The following is a 17,508-nucleotide window of genomic DNA, read 5'->3' on the forward strand; positions in this document are numbered from 1 at the left end:
ACAATGACCAACACAAAGCAGGGGGGGTTCTCTCCGTCTCATACCTTGCTGCATATGTCCGTGGCTTAGACCCAAGCAGACTTGGAGGACTGTTTTTCCTGTAGTCTGTTCTTAGTGCATGTACACTGTACATGTACCATTCACAACTCACATTTCACTATTGATTTTTTCTAGCTACGGTTATGCGTTATTTTAAACTGCAACTGCCTTGCCGAGGTCAAGTCAGGCTACCCACAGCTATGTTTCCTTGGCAATGCCTGTATTTTTTGTGGAAGAAAGCACTGGTACCAAAAGCTAGATCAACTCCCCAAAAGGGCTTCAATAAAGCAGGGCCAGACAGTGCCTTAACAATGGGATAAGTGGAGCACAATGGTCCAACCCATGGCCCATTCAGTCTGCCAGTGAAGCTTTCCAGGTTGAATTATGGTGTGTGGGGTTATGAAAGCACAAAGGCCCCTCCCTTCAATGGCAGTTACCTACATTGTACCTTACATTACAGACATGTGCCAGCTTCCTTGAGTGGAATGTTGGGCCATACAGATTGATTTGGTGACAGCAGTGCTATTCAAAATCACTGCTCCCATGAACATGTGCAACCAGGTACCTGCTGGTACAAATGTACACTGCTTCATGTTTTTGTGTTGGAGGCCTGTCTAGTGTACAGTGTACATGTACATTTATCCACACATGTACTCTACACTACTGTCGTACACATATGGCAGTACATGTACATTTGAGCTTTTTTTCACATGTGCATTGTACATGTGCCATATATTTGTATGGGCACATGCATGGTTTATCTACATACAGTATGTACATGTACATGTACATAAATGTCTGTGAAACATTTGGGAATTGACGCATATTCAAGTGATACTGCTTGTCATGGCACCTGTTGTACTGGTACACCAGGCAGTCAGGATGTTCATCCGAGTTACCGTTTACCTTTTCATTATTGTTCTCTATTTTTAAAATTTCGTTTCATTTTGTTTTATTTTTTTAAAATTGTGGGAAAGTACATGTACATGAATCGTAGAAAACGAATTGACTCATTCTGTTCACGACTGCAATGTTTGTTTGCCGGGACGGGGGACGCGGATTGCGTGAGCCCAAGCGGAATGGGACAACAAGGGGGATATCACATTTTGTGAGAGTGTTACGGGCCATCATGGGGAAAGTCTAGGCCTATACATGTACGTCAGAAAGCCAGAGCGTGCATTATATGTACGTGACGTCCATACAAGAGCTAGCCAGAACCTTATTATGTTGGCTTTCCCAAAGGTGTGAAAGTGAAACACAGCGAGGGCACCCATGATGTGCGTCTCCACGCAGGCTTATTTCCCCATAGTCTTTGCACACTTGTTTTTGTGTTGATGCATGACGTACGCTTGTGCGGCGTGGCCTGTTTGTGCCGAATTTTGTTGTCCCCCGGGTCAGTTCCACGGAGAGAAGGGCTGCAAGACTTCAAAGGATTTTTTTATGGACTTGGAGGAAATTTAAGTAGCTGTGTTTTGAAACATAAACTTTCTTTGTACTTTGTTTTCTTTTGCATGTTCGCATGAGGATTTCATACGATTAAATTGATGTAAAACTGTGTTTAAAACACATTAGATCATGGAACAAATGTTCAAAACGGGCAGAAATGTGACCCATTTACAACCAAGCTCATTTCTCTTCCTGTTACCCTCCTATGCCAATGATACATGTACTTTCGCACTCTTGGTACGACTGTGGACGGGCCGTGACGTGCCCTATACATTCACAGAGTTTGACCATCTCGTTTGTGAGCACTCACTGGCTGCGAATGTGTGCATGTCTAACATGACATGACGTCCTCTGACGTCTCCTGCCCCTGAAGTGTTGACGTGCCCAGGCGGCGCGCTGAGGATACAAGTAAAATGAATGCCCAGGCATCTCGGCCAAAATGCTGCCTCCACAAACGTCCACATGTAGTACGTGACGCCAATCGTCAGCGAACTTATTAAGAGATGTGCGCAGTCTGATGTCACTGACTCATGCAGAGTACTGGTACCGTATATCTGTGCAGTGTTATATGATACTGCCAGCTGGCGTCCTGCACGCGGGCAGTAGGATCTGTAACCATGGTGATCGTCATAACGTTTCAATGTGGCATGGAACATCACAGTATTGTTTTAATGTCAGCGAAGTATCCATCTAAGTTTTGATTGGGATGGGATAGCTTTCACTTCTCATCGTTGGTTAGAAAATTCTCTGTAAGGAGTCACGCACACAAGGGATATTTGACATCCATTTACTCCCTACCCCCAAATTACCGATATACGTTCCTTAACTGCATACCGGTACCCATCATGTGTAGTTGAGCCATTCTATTAATTGTGGGTCCAACACTTGACTTTTTCTGTCCATGCTACACCTGACCTGCAAAATTTGACAAGAGATATCAAGCTATACAAGTATGTCCTGTACTTTTGTTCGGCAGTTAATTTGCATTCGCTCTTGGAAAATTAACAAATTTTGAAACTTAAGAAACCATGCACCAGATGGACTGGTAACAGAAACTGGACAAAACTGGACCTTAAATTTCCAGTTGTACTGGAATATGTCTCAAGCAGGTAGCTTTTTTGTAGGAAATGGTGTCAAAGGGCTTGTGTTTGCAACAGACAACGAAAAACAAGAAAACTTCTTTAATCTCTGTTTATCATCAGTACATGTACACCTACATTTTCATGTACTTTACTGTACTTTAACCCTAACCTTCCACAACCACACAGAGTTAAACAGCAGTGAAGTGTCTAATTTTGGGGGGATAGGTCTGGTAGGCCCATAACAGCTAGCTTTTGCATTGGGTTTGGCATACCTCAGGAAAACAAAGTCCAACAGCCTCTGCGCACAAAGTCCCATATGGGTGTGTACCTTTGTCATTGTTTGTGTGAATGGGGAAGGTTAGGGCTAGCAACCCTTGGGGGGTTAGGGTTAACATGTATGTGCATCTACATGTACATGTATGCTACATACTGGTACATGTGTAGTACATGTACATGTAGGGAAATAGTGGTGCATGTACACTGTACATGTACAGACATGTACATAGATCTATACATGTTTGTGGATGTGGTCCGCAACCCTCTCCCATTTACATGTATCATACATGAATAGGCACACACATGTACACACATGTTTTTGAACTGCACTAACATGTACATGTAGTTAACCTGACTAATTTAAAAACACTGTGCGTTGCCAAATTTCATGGAAAACCGGTATTTCTGCTGCATGGATACCTCCTACGGTACATGGTTGAATTATGGATACAGACAGGAGAAGAGGTCCAAAAAGAAACCCGTCCAAAAATTGAACCCACACTTTTGTTCAGTTTTACTAGCGCAATACACACCTGCATTTCTGTAACAAAGTGCTGCAGGAAAAAGAAATTCTTTTGGGATCAGAAGAAAAAGAAGAGTACCCCGTAAAGGATTTGTTTTCGGAGGAAAATTGCCCAGCTTTACAATGTACCCATGTACAATGATGTAGATTCAACTTTGAGCGATCACTTGACAGGGGGTGATTCTACTAACACATTTACAGGAACTTTGGAAGTGATCGACAAAACATGCAAGAAATGCACATGTACATGTACACCTGCCTTTATCGCGGCGAATCATGTCACGATTCCAGGTAATAAGCTCATGAGAAAATTGTTCCCGGTTCTTTGCACTTCCCGGCTGGCAACACTTAACGGCCCTTGCCTAATCACTAGTTTCCCCTGAAACACATGCATCATAGGTAGTTTTATGTACTTACTGTACATGTATATGAATTAACAAACAGGAAATTGCATTCACCTTTTCTTTCCGTTTGTTCCAGGAAACAGTGTAAACCTGTTATTTTGACTGGAGAAAAGATTATTTGCACACGGGAAGGTCTGGAAAAATACATCATTTCTGGTATACATATATTTTTAGGACAGAGTACACGTACATCATTAGCCCTTATTCATGGGTCGGCCATTTTGAAATTGAAAGTGAAATGAACTCTTCTTTTTTGAAACTTGAGAGCAAGAAAGAAAGCGATATTAGGAAGTTTGATAATGAATAAGTACCTGGCTACCTGATGAATAATTAAACTTAGAGTATCTTTGTATTTTAACCCAGCTTTTGAATAACGTCGAAGGGAGGCTTTGAACACACGCCATCAGAAAACAGTCTGGTACCATCCAAATCAACAGTTAACAATTTGTAAAAACAGTTTTAGAGAAGCAGATTGAAAATGTCTTCCTTGTCATACATGTACCTGATGTCTATTGCCGTGGAGGTAATGTAGATGGTGACTTGCCGGATCCTTGAAAACGGCACGTTGTCAAGCCAAATTGTTGGACAGAGGGTAAATTTCCTCACAGTTTACTCTGAAGGCAACATCAGTCTAGATCTAAGACCAATTACCCAAATGGATAGCTGTCAGATATTGTCTGAATGTATGGAGAGGATAGGAAAATGTGGCACATCTCCACAGGAATTTATCACTTGGGCTGACAAATTAATTGAAAAAGACATTCAGTGAAGCGCATACATGTAGCTTGACATCAACAGCCGTCAACCCTGCAGTGTACAATGTACATGTAAATTAAAAATCCAGGTGCTAGCCGTACCGGGTAAGCTTTCTTTAGTTCTGAGCCTAGTTGATGACCATCTCTTTAACAATTTCTGACGTGTTCCAAGGTACCCAAAGAACTACATGTAAGTGCAACAAGATTTCCCGTGCGCGTCCAGTCATTTTATTATCTGGGAGTGATGGAGACGTCAAACATGAACATGTAACTAATGTAATTATGAAGAATAATGTAACGTAATGAAATGGTGGAAAGTACTGTTCATCAGGAACAATTAACGTAGAACTGTATTTCAGCAAGAGCTACATAGAAAATTGATCTCGAATTGTACATGTACATGTATTATTCAGTGATGATGCCTTATTAACCCTCGTAAGCTTTGATACATTCTTGACACAGTTGTCATATCCGTCAAAATCAGTCAAATTTCCCATACGTGTCTGCGTACTGGGGGAAATCAATTGGAAGGCCTTTTTTGACTGTTTTTGACAGTTAAAACACTAGGAGGGTTAATTAAGCTTCCTTTTGCTGTAACCGTCAAAAACAGTCGAAAATTCCTTCCACATAGACATATCATATGCCACTTGACTGATTTTGACTGATAGGACAACTGTGTTGAGAATGCGTCTTTTCATAGGAGGGTTAATGGAAAAAAGAACCCTGGATGTAACTGGCTGTGGTTTTAGCTTTGTGCTAAGGGGGCTGTTTTTGTTTTTTTTTTCAAAGTGGCTTTGGAGATTCTGTGAAGGAGGCATTCTTTGATTTATGTCAGAGCATTATGGTTTCTTTGGATCTGGAAAAAGGAGCATCCGTCGCTGAGAAAATAGCACCCTCTTTTGTTCCGGCTCTTATTTGCCGAGCTGAAAACGGCTGCAACAATACATGTACATGTAGTTGGCTATTGTGAGTGCTTGAGTATTAGTCGGAGGTCAAAATGACCATGACCGTACAGGTGGCACTCTCACCATGCAGTCACGCACAGAGCTTATTTTGAGAGTCGTGACCTCATTGTCACGCTGGACTAAGAAACGGTTGTTTGTTGTTGGCGTTGTGAATCTCGTCACTGACGTCACGTTGCATGACCTTATCATTCTGTATCGTCCCATTTGAAAATGGTGATGGAATGGGTTTTACGGGTGAACTTTTTCTCCTGAAATACTGGTATTTTCAAAGTGTTTCACATCTAGCCTTGTCCTCCAATTTATCGTCCCATTTCATTGGTGATAGTTCTCAATGGAGAGTTGATTGATTGATTTAATTTTGCTATGGTCGCATCGTCATCCTCTGGTGACTAAAGTGTTTGTCATTGTCACAGCTTGATGTCATAGGCACGTGGACAGCTATTTATCGTGTTCGCCCAGGTCTTAATGGTACATGTAACCATGGTGATGCTTGATAAAGTCGATTCAACCAAGTTATCATTTTTTTGTTTTGGACAATAGGATTATGCAAATAGTACACATGTGACTTGCCTGTGATGATGACCGACGTTCATCATCGGCATAGCCCAATGCCAAAGTAGAACCTACTACCGAAGTCCTGTATTGATACAAGCATTGGGAGGATGACTACCTGTATTACGGTTAACAATCTTGTTCCCATTACAGTGTGCGTCGAAAACACCTGACCCACTTACCACACATTACCTCACTCTCACATGGGGGTATGTCATAGGAATTTACCAATGCCTGGTCTAGAACTACTCGTACACGTATCGGTAACAGTTGATATGGTTTATTATTTACAAACTAGGGAAAATGTGGCACATCTCCGTAGGAATTTATCACTTGGGCTGGTAAATTAATTAAAAAAGACATTCAGTGAAGCACATGGCTTGACATCAACAGCCATCAACCCTGCAGTGTACCGGTACATGTAAATCTTCCGTTGGCTTCCTGGAAGGCAACAGATTAAAAATCCAGGTGCTAACTGTACTGATTAAGCTTTCTTCAGTTCTGAGCCTACATGTACATGTAGTTGGTTACCATCTCTTTAAAAGTTTTCTGACCTGTTCCAAGGTACTCAAAGAAATAAGTGCAACAAGATTTTCCGTGCACGTCCAGTCATTTTATTTGGGAGTGATGGAGACGTCAAACATGAACATGTAACTAATGTAATTATAAAGAATAATATAACGAAAGTTTCATTTTGTTACATTTCGTATTAAATACTGTGTTCACATGGTCACATGATCAGGAACAATGAACGCTGAATTTTCTAAATTGTTCTCGCACGTGTATCAACTAATTTAGCACCTCAAAGCTCGCAATTAGTCACACAGCACACCATATCCCCCTCTCCACACTGAAGTTGAAGACACAGTGCCCCGTGCAAATCTTGCATCCAGCCTAGGAAGAATGTTAGGAAGATTGACCCACTTGTAGCTCTGTAGACTCAAGTTTTCCCCATAAAGTCACGTTTGGGTCGACCCACTTTCAAAGTGTCTGGTGCTCCTTGAATCTACCCAAAGATCTAAGATAAGCATGTGGCTGGTTTTCTCAAGAAAAAAGATTCCGAGTTCTGAATTGATTATACGGTACGTTGGCGCCCAGACTGTAACCTCAGCTCATCCCTGATGGACAAGTTAGCACTTTTTTAATTTCAGAAGCTTTCTGAAGAGTTGAGCATGCCACTCGTGGAATTGACACTGATCAATTGACACTGATCAATTGACACTGATCAGTTGACAGTGGATAGACTACAAATGTGCAAAATGTACATTGCAAGTAACTACCGGTACCTGTATTTCATGGTGGATGCTTTGTATTTCAGCAAGAGCTACATAAAAAGTCATCTCCAATTGTGCATGTTTTATTCAGCAATGATGTATTTTTAATTAATGACAAAAAAAGAACCCTGGATGTAACCTAATGTGGTTTTAGCTTTGTGTGAATGTTGCCTTTTATTCAAAGTGGCCTTGGAGCTTATGTGAACCAGGCATTTGTTGATCGACGTCAAAGCATACATGTTTTCCTTGGGATCTGGAAGAAAATTGTAGGAATTTGCCCCTCGGATGAAAGCACCAACTGAGGTTCATCCAACCTGTCACACACCAGACAGGGCAATTGATTGATAAATGCAGGGTTTGGGCTAATGTTTCAGTGTGCCACAAGATCTCCTGCCAGCTGATGAAGGCAATTGTGGAGATTCTTGCCCTATGCTACATGTAGTCTTCTGATGCTGGAGTCTGCTACATGTACAGTAGTCTGCCCATGCTGGAGACATGAACGGTGTAATCTGTCAACTGAAGGCCTGCGAGAGCAAGGGCACTGAGTTGTAGATTATCATAAATCGGGCTCGAGGATTATGGTAATTTGCTCCTCCTTGCCAGGACAAATATTTGGAAATCTGGCTGGACTTTGTTGAACAGAGCGCACATGACACTTTTTTTTGAAACTGTTACTTCTACTGAAATTGTTGTTGCCGGTTCTTCATCGCTTGCAAACTTCAGCTTCCTGATATACTAACACTCATTTGTTACATGTAACTCTGTACAACCGGTCGAGTCACTTGAGATCTGCTTACATGTATGTCTCCTTGGCTTGTTGTTTCCCACCCTCGCAATTCCTGAGGTGATTGATCATTTTCTCATGGAGGTGTTCATCATTGGAATGAAGTGCCTTGCAGTACATGCATTTGTGCCTCCCGTTGATCTCTGAGTTTAAAGTTTCTTTAAAGAAAGATGTGTTTGTTGTGGCAAAGCTATGATATTTCTATTTCGTGTGATATTTTTCTTTCCTCCTTGAGGGTATCCGCCTTGAGCAGAAGCGCCCCCTCATTGGTCAAAAAGAGCTGCGTTGGTTGGGAGTGTTTAATTTGTTGGTGCGTGCGTGATGCGTGCTTTTCCTAGTCATTCGCAAACCAGTGAAGTTCAGTTCCGACCAAAAGAAAATAGTGCCCTCTCTTGGTCCAGCTCTTAATACTTGCATAGTTGAGACCACTGCAACAATACTGTAAAGTTGGCTATTGTGAGTGTGGTAGTGTTAGTCGGAGGTCAAAATGGCCATGACTGTGCAGGTGGCATACTCACCATGTAGTCATGCACAGAGCTTCTATTTTGAGCATCGTGACCTCATTGTCACGCCGGACCAGCACACGGTTGTTTGTTGTTGGCGTTGTGAATCTCGTCACTGACGTCACGTTGCATGACCTCATCATTCTTTGTCGTACCAATTTGAAAATGGTGATGGAATGAGTTTTATGGGTGAACTTTTTCTGCTGAAATACCAGTATTTGCGAAGTCTGCGACATCTAGCCTGGTCCTCCAATTTATCATCTTGTTACAACTGTGATAAGTCTCAGTGCAGAGTTGATTGATTGATTTAATTTTGCCTTGGTCGCATTGCCATGCTCTGGTGACTCATGTGTTTGTCATTGTCACAGCTTGATGTCATAGGCACGTGGACGGTTGTTCACCGTGTTTGTCCAGGTCTTAGTGGTACATGTACTTGCGTCTCCAAATGCATCATCATGTAACCATGGTGATGCTTGATAAAGAGGATTCAACCACTTTATCATTTTTGTTTGTTTGGACAATAGGATTATGCAAATAGGTACACATGTGACTTGCCTGTGATGATGACCGACGTTCATCATCGGCATAGCCCAATGCCAAAGTAGAACCTATTACCGAAGTCCTGTATTGATACAAGCATAGGGACGGATGACTACCCGTATCATGGTTAACAATCTTGTTCCCATTACAGTGTGCGTCGAAAACAGCTCACCCTTTTACCACACATTACCTCACTCTCACATGGGGGTATGTCATAGGAATTTACCAATGGCTGGTGTAGAACTACTGATACATGATATGGTTTATAATCATCTACAGTGTTTCTCCAACATAGCATGCTGCAGTTGTCATGGTTACAGAATTTGGCTAATTTTAAATGGGATCTGGTTGCTGTGCAGGGATGATGGAGCGTAATTTCATTACCATGGAGACAGCTTTTGGATTTTGTTTTCAACAGTTGTACACCCACAAGACATCTATCAAACCAAACATTGTCTTTTTCTCCGGACATTTCCTCTGCTGTTGACTAGTTCTGATTAACTAATAGATCTCCGTAAAGACATGAATTTTCGCCCAGATGAGGAAGAATATACGCGCTGTTCATTTCTTAGGCATACACCTCCATTTGAGGCCTCGTCCCCATATTCGGTTCAGCCTCTGGAGTTGACCATATGGAGTCAGTATTCTATGAACGTGATCATACAGTTTTGAACAGGTTTATATGGCAAAACGTGACCAGCACACACACATGCACAGCATAAATTGTCCCCGTTATGTTTTTGGTCTGCATAACATCTATATTTGGACATGTGCCTTGTCGCCTTGAACATTTATGAAAACTCCGAATGAGAAAAAAGATAGCGATAAATAGACCCAGAAAGGAAAACAACGTACTCTACATGTACATGTACAATAAGGATAACACCTGTTACAAGACACGGTGGGAAGCCATTAACAAGTGTGAGAAATCGTCAGAAACAAACAGATAATGCAACGAAAGTACTGGTCCGCGTACATCTACATGTACATGTACGTGGATCTGGCAAGGCAAAAGTAGATTTGATACTGTCACCTGCTGGCATGTGTTCCTGTACATATGTCAACAAAAACAAATACAGAGAAAACAAAACTAAATTACTGTCAATATTGGCAACCAGCGTTTTGTACATGTTTAATAGTCGACTCGTGATGGCATATACTGGGAAAAAATTAATGGAAAGACGGACTGATACATCTCTCTCTCTCTCTCTGAAAATGAGGGAGTTAGTGACAGCAGAGTCCTTCTTGTTGGAAGGTGGAAAACGTTCCAAAAGCTGGGAAATCTAAGGAACGGAGAGTAATAGAGACCAGACAGGGAGGTGGTGGCATGTGAAGGAAAGTCAAATCCATTTGTAGGGTCCATTTCTTACAAACATAGGGAATTATGTGTGTACATCAAACCAACAGAGACTATGGGAAATAGACTTCACAAAGGCAGAACCTGTTACATGTATTAAATCCAACCATGCCAACAGTCCTCAATCCTCCAGTTTCAATATGAATTACACGCATCCCAGGGTTAGGGTTAAAAAAAAGAGAATTCAACTTCAAACGTTGCTTGGGATCTCTTTCATTGATCACTCGATAAAGTACATACCCGGTACTTAATGAGGGAGCTCTTGTGCAGTAATTGTTAACCGTGCATTGCCTTTTGTTACGTGTAATCCCAAACTTTGGCAGTAACCACGGCAACCAATCAAGCCATTATTGTTAATTTTGTTTTCATCAGAGGCGTCTCTTTTTCTTTTTCCCCTTTTCACATTTCTATGACACTGCAGGTAAAACGTCAATAGAGAAAGACAGCATCAGCAGAGTAGGAGAAGTGTGCCAACAACCGACCTTTGTCAGCCCAGGTGAGCGTTAAGTACGAGGAGAGGCCCCGACTGGGCAAGTTATCTATTACACACTTGGTTGCCCAAAAGAAAATAATAATAATAATTGCCGGTTTCATGCTTCAAGTGAAAGGATGTTGCCGTCTGTAATGCCAGCAACCGTAGTTTCAACTTCCTCCACCGCCAGTTCCATTTACACATCAAAAAAACAAAAAAGGAGCATATTTACCGGTATACTAGGGCTAATTTGGCCGGAACTACTGTATTGGAAAACAAAGATGTGCTCAGCACAGAAACCTGCTGCGCAAACGTTCTTAGCAACTCTGTCCGCCCGGAGGAGGAACAACCTCCCCTCCCCCTTCATCGGTTGAAAAGCGTCACCTTGGTCGGGAGTGTTCATTTTTTGGGAGGGGGGGGGTAGAAACACGACTATAATGTGTGCATTTCATAGTCATGAGTGAACCAGCTAAGTTCCCAAAGGAGTCTCCCTTGCTGGGGAAATTGCTCCCTCTCTCATCACCGCTCAGGGCGGATAATTTTAGACCAAGCAGGAGCATGCGTTTTGAGATTGGCACGCCGTTCCAAGTGCTGTTCATGTACAGATTTGTCCAATAATTTATGCCAATCTGCGGGGTACACGTTCGAATAAGTAAAGCGTGGACCAGACTTCTGCTTGTGGACTCAGAGAACTGTTCTTGGTTCCTCCATACAAATTTCATGCAATGAAATCTAGTTTCTGGGGTTCGGAATGCTAGTTGGTGCATTTACACGTACACTTTACTGAGATGGTCCCCAAGGCCACAGACTGAAAATTCTTTGACACATGCAGTCGACTTGTTGAATTGTTAGTGTCTGGGAAATATTACTGGGACTGTTATTCCCATTATGTATGTGATTGGATCTAATATATATTTTTGCCTGATTTGTCAAGACCTGTGTTTTTTCCCCCGCCACTTCTTAGATTTATGGCATTTCCACCGTAATCTCACCTCTTTCCCAAGTGGCTGTCCCTCTAGGAAAAATAGAGCTGCTGATAACTGCCTATTCAGCATTAATGCAAATGTGAGATAGTTCTGCTCATGACTCACAGAATTTACTATTGAACATGTGTGATCAGATAATTGAAAAAACTGTACACATGTACAGCATTAACCCGAGGAATATTGAAAAGAAGCATCACAAATTTGATGAAAAAATCTGACGTTTTATACGGTGTACATCACATTTATTCTTTGTATGGTTGAAGTACATGTACATGTATATAATAAATTATCGGGATGCAAGAATTGGGAATGATTGATCGTTTTAATAACTGGCAGTTCGAATACACTTGCATGGGAAATCTAACAGCAGGTCTCTTAGATTGCATGTCATTTCTCGTTGCCTTTGTCTAGTAGAGTGAAAAACATGCACAGATGCGACGACTTTTGGTTTTGAGCTTATGTGGTGTGTCGCCAGACCATGTCCAAATGGATGCCATTTTTCAGTCATGTCTCAAGAAGCCTCATGTACATGTATGTTATTTATTGTAATCTGTTAAATGGGATGTTACCGGTACAAGACAAGATGTGCTTGTTTTTGGTTCCAAATGTGGCAATAATCATCCGCAGAACTAAATGTACATTAGCCTTGAAAACAGGACACGTTATACATGTTTGTGTGGTAGAGTGCACGGTGCACGCGAAGAAGCTCCACACGTATACGTTCGTTTCCCTCAAGGGGCCTTCAATACGGTCAGGAAAATAAACCGGGACAGGCTGTCAACAAGACGGTAACGCGGCCGTCGAATGGTTATGGGCCATGCATAACTTGGGAACCCAAACTATTGATTGGAATGCGGGAATCAATTGGTTGGTGTAACCAACCAGTCGGTCATTATAGCCGGTTTGGTGTTCACGCAGTGATGCCAACATCATACAGGCAAGTGAGCACTGGTACTGTACATGTACACATGTACATGTACATGTACATTGTATATATATGGTACAGTGTATCTGTTCTGACCATAAGGGGATGAGAGATTTTACGCAACTACCTGCATGTATGTAAATACATGAATATGCTTGAAATATGCTTGAAATATAATTTGAATATGCTTGAAACAGGTCTCCGTAGTGCAACTTCTCTCATGTTGTTCAAAACAAAAGAAAAATCTCCCTTCTTTTCTATCAATTTTGCATTTGAATATTCCAATTCAGAAAATAATAATTGAATATTCAATAATCGATCGGATATTCGGCACAACCCTACCCAACCCAAGTCTCAGTGCTCCCCAAATCCACTTAACACAGATTTATTGTGTTCGTAAACATGTGTCAGTAGGTTCTAAATTGCTGTACATTGTCGCACTGCGTGACCCCACATGGATGAGGGATCATTCACAATGCGCGCCAGTCTGCACAGCCCTGTCACACAAGCAAACGCTGCCTCAATTCGGTCAGCCCTGATGAAGCGCCCAGTTTTGCAATTTACTCTGCTTACGGTGTTTCCTGTTACCAAAACTGTGCATACATGTGCAGATATGGTACATGTACATGACATGTCAATCTGCACGTACAGATTTAGGGTGTACGAGAATCATGACGTGCATTAATCACCGTCAACTACCCGCATAGAATTCCCACACATTTATACATGTACCAGTTAAAAACTCGGAACAACTCGGAACATTTAACGGCATCCTTCCTGTTGTTGCCAAATGTCCTGACCTTGTCTGTAGCCTCGAGGAATTTCCTTAATCCCTTTTGCACTGGATCCATGCAAGTAAAAGCCAGAATTGTAATGAGTCGCCGATTTTTGTGACTCGAGTCGAGTCTTTTTACAGCAGAGACTCGAGTCGAGTCACCCAAAAATGCAACTCGAGTCGGACTCGACTCGAGTCATTACAACTCTGGTAAAAGCTGTGGCTGCTGATATTTGGTTTTGTGAAGTCAAGCGTAACTTTTGATCCCGTAGCACATTTCCCCATATCTTTGCTTTTTTTCTCTGAGTAAAGGGGAACATGAATACTGTGCACATGTGTCCTGCTACTGTTGTTCAATGATTGCATTTCATTACACTGTGTAGACTACTGTAAGTTCATTACTACACACGGACAATGTACATGTCGTATGTAATATTGTAAACTTTATGTGGAAGTCCTACACATGTGTATATACTCACAATTCCCACAAAATGCAATCTGAACAGTTGTGCTGTTCCAATATTTTGAACATATGGAATTTCCACAGATGCATCAATCCACGGAAAAGATACTCGTGAAACATCTACTGTTGTTGCCGCTGCTTTCGTTTGAAACTTTCTTTCAAACACCTGTTGCTGTTTGGTTTGTTTTTTTTCTGACACCCCCTTTCCCCCGTCTCACGTTCCTCCAGCAGATGATAAGGTGCAACTCAATTTCTCAGGCGTGAGCATAGACGTAGTCAACAGGGAGATCTTCAGCAAACGAACTTTTGCCAAAATACGGCATTTAAACAAAGAAGCACAGGGCGCCGTCGACGAGACGACACGGAACGTTCTGTCGGACGTGTCAAGGCGGGGCAGGACATGTTTGCGAAGCTCCATCACCTTAGATGATTATATATATACACCTGGGGGACATTGGAAACCGAGGCATTGTGTACCGCGTTGGAAGGTACGTCTTATTTTTTTTTCCTACTGCCTGTTAAAAAAATTGGATGCATACATTCAGGATGACAGCGTAGGGCGATCGACGTGAAATGTGCTCGTTCATGGGATGTGCTGCGAATGATCGGAGACACTGACAACAAAGCTTTATGCGTCTGGAGGAAAACCAGAAAGTTACACTAGGCTTGCATTTTTAAAACTTTCATTTCCAATTTTGGGAGGGGGGGGGAATCTGTGACTGGACAGCTGAGATTTGCAGTTTTTGCCAGAAAATAAGCATTATACAACAAAAAGGTAAAGAAAATTTATTCACTTTCTGTGGTGTCTTTGTTTTGCCGGTCCTTTATCCCACAGGTAGCCGTTGTGGTTCCATTCCGGGATCGCTTCACCCAACTGCCCATCTTCCTTCGTCATCTAGTGCCTTTTCTAAAGAAACAGCTCCTAGAGTTTGGTATTTATATCATTGAACAGGTGGGTAGATAAAGCTGTGATACTCACTGTAGGTTACCATGCGGCAAACAAGAATCGGGATCCGTCTGATGTTCTCAAGTTCCAAATAGGACCTAAACAAGATTGTTTCAGTAGCCAGATCTTTTTCTCCAGAGCTACTGTACCAAAATCATGGAAGATTTTTGGAGAAAAATTTGCTAGATAAATGAAAAGAGAGCCTCTCTGCTGATATGTGCTGTTCAGAATATACCGAGGAGCATTTGATTCCTGTGCGGCAGTAGATAAATATTGTTGGAATTCTTGGGAGTTCAAATGATTGGTTGGCCAAGACTGTTTTTTATTTTTGCCATGAACATTCCAAGGTACGAGAGACTAACTCAAAAGTCTGACTTGACTTTAAAATCTGGACGGGAAGCTGCTAGGAAAGCACTGCCGACCTTGCGGTTTAATGTGCACAGGAAACACGTACATGTACACGTCGTCGAATAATTCTTTTGGGGTTGTTGATGGTTGGTGTTTCCATGCACTCTAAACACTTATAACCAGCTACGTCCGTCTCTGGAGTGACTCATGTGGTCAACAAACTTTTTTTGGAGCCCCATGCACCCAAACCTTTCTTGACCGCTCACACACACACACACACACACACACAATCTGCACTGCAAAGGGCACGCTGCCCTTATCTGAAGTTTTCTGTGACTAATGCGCCAGAAGGAACTGTCTGCATGGACAGTTGCTGGCTTTCTCTGAAAAGGCCCGACTCAGACTGAACCTGAGAGCATACAGAGGCGAGATCGCCTCCATAATGATTATATGCAATCACGGTTGAACCTCGACGAAGAGATGCGTGTCACTGTGGATTGCAGGATTAATCAAAACAAAACAAACGAAAACAAAACAAACCAGTGATGAGTTATTGTGCCATATGTTTTCCTTGTACATGATCGTAGAAAAACACTTTCACCACTGTGCATATACCCGGTACATGCAGGAGACAAATTGATTGAGGCATTGTGCAATTTTCTTTTTCAGATTCATACGGGGGTGAGAGTTATCGAGGTGTTTTATCTTACTCATCTCCCAATTTAATCAGTAACAGTAATCCTCAATTTACGGTATAAACATTTAGCCTATTAAGTTGCGCTACTCACTGTCGGATTTCACATTTTGCATTTTGAGATTAATTGTTATGTGCATATTGGCTTTCTGCACATGCTGCATAATGTATCGTCAGATACACATTTAGCCCTCTGGTGGTACCATACATTGCACATTGAAAAAATTGCCAATGGGAACAAGACATCCCGTGGCAAGAATCTGCATCCACATTCACCTGTGCATTTCACAAGGCGTAAAGATACGTCCTACTCGTGTGCAAAGGCTTTACAGTGCTTTGTCCACTTTTGTATAAAAAGCATGAATGTGTTTTCACACTGAGGGTTATTGCTCCACATTTTGGAGGGTGAGGGTTAGAGTGAAGAGGACGTATTCCTTTTCCTCGCTTGATACCACCAATTGCCCACTTACCCTTTTGATCATTTCCCTCCGGCAATGGTTGCAGATTTATCAGGAAAGCATGCGTAAATTCCCTGTAAACAAATGCTCACCACCAGTATATACACAGGTGATGTTGGTTTTCGTCCGTTGTTTCCTGCAGCTTCCACTTTTGTTGAACTTTTCTTCTTCGATCAAACAGTTCAAGAAGTATTTCAGTTGCCAGAATATCGGGAACAACTCGTCTTTTGTTTTTTTTAAATTAATCCCTCTGCAGAATAATAATGAGCCGTTCAACAAGGCTTTCCTCATGAACGTAGGGTTTTTAGAGTCGCTGCGATTCCAAGACTGGGACTGTGTCGTCCATCATGACGTGGACCATGTGCCGCTCAGCTATGCAAACTACTATGGCTGTGGCGAGATGCCGCGTCACTTCATGTCTGGGGAAGACACCTGGGATTACAAGTGAGTCCCGTCCTTGATCTCTGACCTTGCCGTAACGCGTTTGTCTGTGCCTTTGTTTAGTCATTATCAAGCAAACCAAGTGTGCCGTTGTACAGAGCGATTTCATTTGAAAGTCGGTATTTGCTAATGTGCCATGAAACTTAAAGTTTTTGTGGTTTTGATGAAATTTTTTTCCAGACTCATTCATTTTGTACTAACTCTGGTTCTGCCTGTATGTGTAATGTCATTCCCTAGCTCTTGTGGTTTGGAAAATGACTAGCCTGAAAACGTGGGAAAAGTAATTTGTCAAAAACATCTTTACGTTGTACAATATTTGAAATATCTTACCAGGTACTCTTTGTGGAAGAAGTGCTCAGATCTTGATTTGTGCTGAAACATAAAGCTTTTTACATAATGTTGCTTACACGGATTCATGTAGCATTTCTGGATGTTGGTGAAGATCTCATCAAAGGTCATCAGAATCCACATTCTTTTTTTATGGCGGGAAACAGGTGGTC

General features: G+C 41.9%; 1 protein-coding gene across 3 annotated transcripts in view; it reads left to right on the forward strand.

Moving 5' to 3' along the window:
• The window catches only part of LOC110979041 (beta-1,4-galactosyltransferase 6-like), a 43,907-nt gene that overhangs the window by 19,197 nt on the left and 7,202 nt on the right, over positions 1 to 17,508 (forward strand). For 2 of the 3 annotated variants that reach the window (XM_022234526.2, XM_022234507.2), the window contains exons 3-6: positions 10,922 to 10,996; positions 14,350 to 14,609; positions 14,957 to 15,073; positions 16,824 to 17,011. In XM_022234526.2, coding sequence (XP_022090218.2) covers positions 10,922 to 10,996; positions 14,350 to 14,609; positions 14,957 to 15,073; positions 16,824 to 17,011 — 640 coding nt within the window. The remainder of the gene's footprint in view (positions 1 to 10,921; positions 10,997 to 14,349; positions 14,610 to 14,956; positions 15,074 to 16,823; positions 17,012 to 17,508) is intronic. The other variant, XM_022234517.2, reaches the window with a different exon arrangement.

The sequence above is a fragment of the Acanthaster planci genome, linkage group LG18, assembly GCF_054643075.1.
Source record: "Acanthaster planci isolate LZ-2023a linkage group LG18, COTS_SCS, whole genome shotgun sequence".
Lineage (NCBI taxonomy): Eukaryota > Metazoa > Echinodermata > Asteroidea > Valvatida > Acanthasteridae > Acanthaster > Acanthaster planci.